Raw genomic sequence first — 9,450 nt, 5'->3', positions numbered from 1 at the left:
TGAGCCCGGGCACGGGGGAAGGAGCGAGCTCAGGAGGCTCAGCAGGGGGAAAGGGGAGGGAAATGTTTGCTCAGGACAGAGCCCTGTGCCAGCACCCAGGGGACAGGAGCAAGGTCCCAGAGAAGAGGGACGGGGGACCCCGTGCAGAGATCCCAAGCACACAGCTGGAAAGCAAAATAATTCCCTTTTAAACCCAACTAAAGGGTCCAAGCTCTGGAGGCTCTGGGCCTCATTTTAAAATTAATTTAAGCACCGAATTTTCATCATGCATCCAGGGATGAGTCCTTCAACCTGCTGCATGCCCTGGGCAAATCCAGGGGGGTGCTGGCTCAAGAGCGGGGTGTTGAGTTGGACCCCAACTTCCCCAGGTATCACCTGAGACCCAATCTCAATGTTGAAATGTCTAAAAAGGACTGAGATGTACAAAATACATTTTAAAACCCAGAAGGAACACCAGGGACGCTGTGCCTGTATGGCTGAGCCCTTATGGTGAAGGTTTGCTGTGGTTTCCTTCACCGTGAGGACACTTTTATTCAGGTGGGATCTGCTTGCTTGTGGTTTAGATCCCACCAGGAGTGACGTGAGGGGTGGTGGTGTCCACAGGGAGGTGGTGGCTGCCCCCAGCATGGGGCCACACTGTCAGGTCTCCGTCTCGCTTGCATCATACAGGGGGTTGAGGTAGAAGACCTGGTGGTCTTTGGGACCCATCTCCTGCAGCATCTCCTCTCCAGTGTCAATGCTTGGTGGCTCCTGCAGCAGTGAGGGAGGGAAAAGCAATGGATGGAGAAGGGAAGCAAAACCCTTGACAAAACTCACCCAGCACCGAGTCCCTGAGGCAACTGAGGAGCTGGTGACCCATGGGAGGGTGGGATGGTCCCACAAACCTGGGGAAAGGAGGAGCCCCACCGGGTGTGCTGCACTTTGCATTGCACCCCCACTGGCACTAGAGTGGCGCCTGGCTGGGGCCCTGCCACCTCCTGCCCACAGCCCCGAGCATCCCCGTGACCCTGGGTGGTGGCGACTCACCACGTCGAACATGGGGTTGTCGAAGCCGTTGTCACTGGCTGGCACAGGGGACGTCGGGTCCTCTGCTCTGTCCCAAGGCCAGGAGGAGAGCAGGGCAGGCAGCCTGGGGAGAGACCTGGGCATCACCACCCCACATCCTGCCCGTCCCAGCAGCTCCCCCAACCAAAACACTGCATCTTCAAGAGGTGGGTGGGAAAATACAGGACAAAGTTCCAGGCTGTCTTTGAAATGGGGTGATTTTACCCTTTCTCAGGGAAAAGCTGCCCTATCCAGTAGAAACCATTAAGCCTGGAGGTCTAGGACCTGCAGCCTGGAGAGAGAAGTTTGTCAGAGGCAGAAGACCTAGCACAGCCGTCGCTCTCCCCCAGTGGCCTAAAATGAATTGCCACAGAGCTGACACCTGTTCCCATGGCAATCTCAACAAGCACTGATCACTTTTATCATTACTTTTATCTTGTTATCATTTTATCATCTTAATCACCATGACCACTTTTATTATTTTCTTCATTACTTCTATCCTAAGGGTCCCAGTCAGCAAGCATCATCCCCTGCACCAGGCAACTGGTGCGGGTGGGCTTGGTGGTGGGTCCACACACGTCACCGCAGGTCCTGAGCACCCACCGGTGCCGAAACACTGTGCCTGCCGTGGCACAGGCGCTGCAAAGGCAATCGGAGGAGCTGCGTTAACTGCAGGGAGGCTGTATCAGGCCCTTTTTGCTGGGAATGAGCTGAATTCACTGGTTTACTGGTGGTCGGGACAGCTCTGCTGCATGGAGGCAGAAGGTTTATAGCCTCCCAGAGCCGCCTGCCTCATTTGCAGCATCCCTGCCAGTGTCAGATGCCTCCACGATGCGCAGCAGCACTGCCCGAAAGGGCACCTGCCCTGGAGCCACCCAGGGACACGCAGCCGGAGCGGGTCGGCTGGGGACGTGGCCTGGGCTCGGGTTCAGCTCTGTCTCCTGTAGCTACACCAACTTCCCTCCTGCTGCTGACAGAGCCGGTTTCAAAGGCCTGTCCGGCATCCAAAGAAGTGTCAGTGGAAGATAAATCATCAAGTAGCAATTATGGGACTGGGAGTTTTATTTAGAAATTAAATGAAGGCACGGGTTTATTGCTCGGAAATGTCATGTCAGCACGTGCTGAGCGGCAGGGGCCCCGGCCACGGCTGCTGCTGCGCGGCGAGAAAACCCCAGCGCAGGAACCAGGAGGGGAGAAACAACCTGACTTGTGAGCCTGCAACACGGCCGGCCTGCCCTGGCAGGCACCAGGGCACCTTGCACACACAGATTTAAGCAATTCCCACCCCTGGTTATAAAAAGCAGAGGGTCCCTCCTGTTTGCCTGTGGTCAGGTAGATGAGATGAGCCATAGCGGCTCCGCAGACAGCCCCCCCCCCCCCGCCAGAAAAAAAAAAAAAACGCCTGGAAACCCCTCCTTGGGGGAGGCAGGGCCCTGCGTGAAGGTGGGTGCATGAGCGAGGGGCAGAGGCGGGAGCCCCAAGCACCTTCTGTGGGTGCTGCCAGGATGCCCTATTCACTGCTGGAGCCTGTCCCCAAGCTGTGGGGGGGAAAAGGTGATGGAGAAGGGTACATCCAACCAGTGCCCAGCTGCGGTGAGGTTGGGTGCACCCCACCATCCCTCCCCTGGGATCTGCACACCACTCTCCACGCAGCGTGAGCAACCAATGTGCCAGAACCTGCATTTGCTTCTGGATGCTGTCACCCCCTTTTATGGCTACAAAGCTGCGGGACGAGTGCTTTGAATTATTTTTATGCATTTCTATTTAGCAGCTGGAAGTTTCAGTCCTCCGTCCCCCAGCAGGACTACAAACTAACAGTTACGAGGAACAGGAGATGTCCCCAGGCGGCATGACCAGGCTGTGCAGAGCTCCAACCGAGCCACAGTAGCCCCACTCCCACCAGAACACACCATGCCACATGGCACCAAGAAGCAAGTCCTACCAGTCCAGGAGTACAGAAGTGCCTTTCAGCCACCTCACCTCCAACAAACTGTGAGGAACAGTGAGGGCAACGGTTTTAAACTAAAAGAGGGTAGATTTAGATTAGATATTAGGAAGAAATTCTTTAGTATGAGGGTGGTGAAGCACTGGAAAAGGTTGCCCAGAGAAGGTATGGCTGCCCCATCCCTGGAAGTGTACATGGTCAGGCTGGATGGGGCTTTGAGCAGCCTGGTCTAGTGGAAGGTGCCCCTGCCCATGGCAGGGGGCTTGGACTAGGTGATCTTCAAAGGTGCCTTCCAACCCAAACCATTCTGTGATGTTATGAACTAGTAACATTGGGTATAGCAGACCATCCGGCCATGCCCACCACCATGGGCGCTCTGAGCAGCCCTGTCTGCCTCCGTGCCACCAGGCTGGCTGGAAGGACAACCTCGGGACAATAGCTGCCCCCAGGCAGAAGAAGCCTGGCAACATGCTGCCAGAAGAAGCCTCATCCCTACCTTAGCTTTCCCTTTCTGTGGAGAAAGAGGATCCCTCCAATCAACAGGACAACGAAGAGTAGTCCCAAGACTGTCCCCACTGTGATCCTGCTCAATGCATGGCTCCCTGCTTGCCTGCTGAAACTGCTGCCGGTGGCCACCTCCATTTTGCCACTTGAAATGCCGAGTGCTTCACCTGGGAAAGGGCAGAAAGAAATAGGGGTGAGGACTGGATGGGGCAACACCCCCCCACACCCACACAACACCCTTACCCACACACAGGGCAGAGGGAGCCTGCAGTTGGGTCTGGCCCTGCTTGCCTTGCCTGGTTAATCACCTTTCCCCAGGGACAGGGGGGTGGGATGCACAGCGGGGTGGACTCAACTGGGATAAGCCCATGTGGGTCTGCTACCCATACAACAGCCACCAGATCCCCTGGCTGTGACCTACATGCTCAGCAGCATCTGCCAGCTTACATGGCTGCCTCCACAGGCAGCGTTCTGGCCAGAAAGAAGCTCTGCAGAGAGGGACCCAGGGGTCCTGGTGGGCACCAAGCTGACCATAGCCAGACGTGGCATGGAAGGACAACGGCATCCTGCGCTGCATGAGGAGGAGGGTTGCCAGAAAGTGAAGGGAGGTGACCCTTCCCCTCTGCTCTGCCTTGGCGAGATGCAGCTGAAGTGCTGAGCCAGGCTCTTCTCAGTGGCACCCGGTGTCAGGGCAAGAGGCAATGGGCACAAATTGCAATATGGTAAATTCCACTTCAACGTAAGAAAAAACTGGTTTACTGCAAAGGTGGTCAAATGTGGGAACAGGTTGCCCAGAGAGGTTGTGGACTCTCCGTCCTTGGGGACATGCAAAACCCAACTGGACACAGCCCTGGACAACCTGCTCCAGGAGGCAGGGGGGAAGATGGTCACCAGAGGTCCCTGCCAACCCTGGTAATTCTGATCCTGCAGTTCTGCTCTGCCCACACTGCTGTCATGCTACAATTAAAATGGTAAAACTTCTGGGTAAGCAAAGTTCACTACTGAAATTATTAGAAATGCGGGGCGGGGTGGTGGTGGTGGTGTTAGGAAGGGTTAGAGGTGTGCTGGACCAGACTGACAAGGACAAGGACCTTAGGAGTGTTCAACTCAGGGAGCTTCAACCAAGATGCCACTTGATTCCCATGTGATTTCCTGGTGGAAGAGCAGGGATGTGAGGCTGCCACATGGGCTGCTGGTGTGGGACAAGAAGCTCTGGACAGTGGTGGCTTTAGGTACACCCACGGGGGACCCACCAAGGAGGACAGCAGTGTTACCGTGCCGTGCTATGTCCTCCATGATGTCTGCAGCCATCTGCTCCGCAGCGGTGCCGGCCTGCACTCCCACCTCATCATCAATCAGCACAATTTGGATGAGGGGAGTGGAGCTTCGGGGTATGACTCCCAGGAAGGTCTGTGCTTTGTGCACCTTGGATATGGCCATCCGTACGCCGGCGTACTTGGGATTTTTCAAAACACAAGGCAACACGTGAAGCCCATGAGAGCAGTAGGCAGAAATTAGTCACCTCTACAGACAGCCACGATGGCTGCACCAGCAAAGCCCACCTATAAATCTTCATGTGAGTCCCATCACAGAGCTGCCATCCCTGTTACCACAGTGCCATTGGGTTTCCCAAATGAGATACTCATATCTCCCCTCCCTTCGAAGCTGTGACCAGCACCCAACACGCAGCGTCCCCCTGCTGAGGTGAGAGCGCCAAGAAAGCAATTTTGTGTAGCACACCCATTAAACACTGTATTAAGACATGTGTGGCTGTAAGGAGGGCAGGCAGCAGGCTTTCAGCTCAGGATCAATAGAGAAATACTCTGATATCGATCCTCCCGGTGTGACTCGGAGCATGCCTCCCCCCCCCAGCAGCTCCCAGCCAGGAGGAGGGATGTCATGCTGTGTCTGACAAGCAGCCGCGTGGAGTGATGCCTTGTACAGCATGCATCTGCGTGCTGACTGGTGCCAGTTACCCACCCAGCACTTGCCTACTGGGGAATGAAAAGCAGCCCAGCATTGGGAATAATCCCTCAGGTCCCACGGGATGCACTGCAGCAGGTTTGCACGATCCCAACAGCGTGGGCTGACCTCCCACGTTATCTCGACCTGACCTCCCATGTTTTCTGGACCAGGGTATCCAGCAAGCCCCCCTGCATCCTTCCCCATCTGCAGGCTGGCAGCTGTCCCTGCCCCGCGCTGAGAGGGGCAGCATGGCTGCAGTGGGGGGCAAGAGAGGCTGCACCAGCCCCCGTGGCAAGTCGGCACATTCAAGAGGCACTCCCGATCCAGCGGGCTGACGTACCTGGCTCAGCACGGCTTGGACCAGTCTGTCCCGGTACTTCTGCAGGTCAAAATCAGGAGTGAAATCCAGGCTAATGGTGGCTCCTGCAGCCCCAAAACAGACAGATATGACATTGTTACCGAGCCCGGGCAGAGAGCTGCCACAGCGGCACGGCTCCGACTGCCACAAAAGGCCACAAAAGGACATTCGGTACCTCCGTGCAACCAGCCTCGCTGGGCTCAGGGAGGCAGCTCCACAGCTCTGCCTGAGCAGCGCTGCCCCAACGAACCTCTCCCTCCCTCAATGTTCTTTTTATCAGCTGGCTTTGGTGAAGGGTTTTTGGTTTCCACCACATTCCAGAGAGAAGCTCTCCCTGGAAAGCTTTCTCCTGCGTATCCCCTGGGAAGCTCTGCGTGTAACTGGGTTTCGGGGCTGCAAGGCTGCGATTCAACACCACTCCCCTGGCTCTGGAGGGAAGGTGGAGAGGAAAGGAGACCTGCGCTCCCCCTACCACTGCACTGCAGTCAGCGGGTCAAATATTTTCCTTGGGAAAAAAGCCAAGTAAGCATTGTTGAAATATGAAATTCTCCTAAAGGCTTTAAGAGGCTCTGCCTTTAGGAACGTTTCAGAGAAACATACGGTGCCGTTTTAATGAATTTGGTACAATATACCAAATATCTAGGTACAACTGTGCATGAAAAATTCTCCTGAACCTTCCAGGTAGATTAATGGAGAAGCGCCCATTGCAGAGGGAATGCTGTCAGTCTGCATGTTTTTATTTTAAATGAAATGAAATGAAACAAACTTGCTGTTGGAAAGCTGACATTATGGTGAAAAAGGTACATCTCCTCTGAGTGTTTTCTGCTGCATAAACTCAGCAGAGCCCTATTAGCTTGACAAGCTGTGACATCCTGACAGGACAAGCCAGAGCCAGGGACAAGGGGCTGCAACTCAGAACTGGCTTCCAAAAGCCAGTCTGATGCTTCACAGAATCATAGAATGGTTTGGGTTGGAAGGGACATTAAAGACCATGTAGTTCCAACCCCCCCTGCCATGGGCAGGGACATCTTCCACTAGACCAGGCTGCTCAAAGCCCCATCCAACCTGGCCTTGAACACCCCCATGGATGGGGCAGACACAGCTTCTCTGGGCAACCTGTTCCAGTGCCTCACCACCCTCATACTAAAGAATTTCTTCCTAATATCTAATCTAAATCTACCCTCTTTTAGTTTAAAGCCATTACCCCTCATCCTATCGCTACAGTCCATGATAAAGAGTCCCTCCCCATCTTTCCTGTAGGCCTGCTTTAAGGACTGGAAGGCTGCTATAAGGTTTCTCCGGAGCCTTCTCTTTCCAGGCTGAACGACCTCAACTCTCAGCCTTTCCTATAGGAGAGAGGTTCTATCCCTCTGACCATTTCTGTGGCCTCCTCTGGACCCACCCCAACAGAGCCGGACGCAGGACTGCAGGTGGGGTCTCACCAGAGCGGAGCAGAGGGGCAGAATCGCCTCCCTCTCCCTGCTGGCCATGCTGCTGGGGATGCAGCCCAGGACACGATTGGCTTTCTGGGCTGTGAATGCACATTGCCAGCTCATGTCCAGTTTTTCATCCACCAATACCCCCAAGTCCTTCTCTGTAGGGCTGCCCTTAATCCACTCATCACCCAGCTTGTATCTGTGTTTGGGGTTGCCCCGACCCAGGTGCAGAGAGATGCCCTCGGAGGGCGGCACGTGGGATGAGGATGGGACCCGCAGATGGGACCCATGGGAGCAGTGCTAAGGAGAACTTCAGCCCATGAGCACCTGGACCCCAGATCAGCAGCATCCCCCTCGCCTGGCTTTCCCCTGCGGAGCCAAGGGAAGGGGCTGGGGCAGCCAACATGGTGGGGAGGAGGAATAGGGCTGTGCCCCCCACTCACCGCAGACCCTGCAGCAGTGGCCAAGGGGCTGCAAAGGGCTCTGGCACGCCGGTGCTGGGCACTGCCTCCCCGATGCCCCGAGCAGGGCCGTGCAGATGCGGTGGCCATCCTAAACGAGAGCAGGGCAGCGTCAGTCCCTTGCCCCACCTTGCCCCCCCAATTGCAATGATACCCCCCTAAACTGCAATGAGATGACTCACCGGGGCGTTCCCGCAGGCACAGCCGGACTTGTCGGGACAGCCGGTGCCTGTCACCTGCAGAGTGCCATTGCCGTGAAACTGCAGCGGGGCAGAGGGACCCCGCAGGTACCCGGCCCAGGCCTCGGGGCTGCTGAGCTCCTGCATGGGGAAGAGCAGCAAAAGCTGGTGAACATCCCCTGCCAGGTCCCAGAGCTGTCCCCAGGCACCCAGCTGTCCCGCCTGGGCACCCAGTGCCACGTGTGATGGCCAGCTTGGGGCAGCCCCACCACAGGCAGCGAGCGCAGCAGAAAAATCCTGCCACTACACCCATTTGGGCTTTTCCATGGGGCCAAGAGAAAAACCCTTTCTAATTTAAAACCAAAAAAAAAAAGGAACACAAATAAAGCACAAGATGGCTGGGGTTTTTTTTTCCCCTTCTTGTTTTCCCTCTTTCTGCTGGCCCTGAGAATTCAGTTCATCAGCTTTTAATTACTGGGAGGAAGGGGCTAGATCTGAGGTCTTTTCCTTCAATCTGGGAAGCTCATCAGTGGGCTTGGCATCAGCAAAGGCTAAACTGGACTGACCAGCCTTGTCCTACCAAGCAGATGGCAAGTCCCTCACCCACTGCCTTCCATGGGAGGCTTCTCCATGCCCTGGCACAGCAAGAGGATTTCTCAGGCTCTGGGGTGAAAATATCCCACACAGCAAGAGGAGCGGGCTGGCTTCAAAGGGACAAAGTATCTTATAAGGTCAGTTTTTAGGGAATATGCTATAATCACAAAAACAAAAAGCACCTTTTCTTTCCATCTCATCACTCAGCAGCAGCCTCCACCCCAGGGCATAGCCAGCTGCAGTCCCTGGGGAAGGTGGATTTGGCGGGGGGATGATCTCCCATGCCATGGGGTGGTCTCCAGGCATCAGTGGGACCAGCATCACTCTGAGCATCCAAGACCGCCCACCCCTGCATCCCTGGGGCTACACGTGCCCTAGGTGAGCTCCATCGGGGTCCTGCCTTGTCCAGACTTGCCTGCACCCGCCTGGGCACTGACTGAGGTTATTACTCAAAAACCAGTTACCTCATGCCTGGCCCTGAAATGGCAGATCCCAGGCAGCACAGCAGTAGAAATAATAAATAACTTATGAAACGTCTGCTGCATCTTCCGCTCCTGGAAGGAGCCTGTGTCTACTGCTGCAGCACCTGTGATCTTTCACTCCTCTGACCGGCGAGGGACGGGGCTCCTTGTGTGCCTGATTCGCGGGCTGAAGCACAGCAGGCTGCCAGCGTTTCTATAATTATTCCTCCAATCAATTAAAGAGCGGTACCAAAGCAAAGCTGGGAGACGATCGCTGAGCCACGGGCCGCGTTAAGGTTGGGGACGGGAGGGAGGTGTCCCCAGAGGGTCCCTAAGCAGCGCGCTTGCAGACACGTGCCTGGGAAGGGGGCAGCCCCTGGGTGCCGGAGAAGATGCCATTTGCTGGCAGTTTGACCTGTGCACATTGGCCTTTTTTTTTTTTTTAAATGTGAATAGGGAGATGGCCTGTGCTCCCCCACTGCAGGGGGGGGGGCGAAAAACCG

At 55.6% G+C, this 9,450-nt stretch overlaps 1 protein-coding gene across 1 annotated transcript in view; it reads right to left on the bottom strand.

Moving 5' to 3' along the window:
* Positions 1-639: 639 nt before the first annotated feature.
* AMN (amnion associated transmembrane protein) overlaps positions 640-9,450 on the bottom strand; it is a 23,687-nt gene continuing 14,876 nt past the window's right edge. The window contains exons 6-12 of the mRNA XM_009636873.1: positions 7,896-8,033; positions 7,696-7,804; positions 5,799-5,881; positions 4,768-4,954; positions 3,486-3,660; positions 1,027-1,129; positions 640-750 (exon numbers count right to left, since the gene is read on the bottom strand). Coding sequence (XP_009635168.1) covers positions 640-750; positions 1,027-1,129; positions 3,486-3,660; positions 4,768-4,954; positions 5,799-5,881; positions 7,696-7,804; positions 7,896-8,033 — 906 coding nt within the window. The remainder of the gene's footprint in view (positions 751-1,026; positions 1,130-3,485; positions 3,661-4,767; positions 4,955-5,798; positions 5,882-7,695; positions 7,805-7,895; positions 8,034-9,450) is intronic.

The sequence above is a fragment of the Egretta garzetta genome, unplaced genomic scaffold (assembly GCF_000687185.1).
Source record: "Egretta garzetta isolate BGI_Z169 unplaced genomic scaffold, ASM68718v1 scaffold374, whole genome shotgun sequence".
Classification (NCBI taxonomy): domain Eukaryota; kingdom Metazoa; phylum Chordata; class Aves; order Pelecaniformes; family Ardeidae; genus Egretta; species Egretta garzetta.
This window is presented reverse-complemented; position numbering and strand designations above follow the sequence as displayed.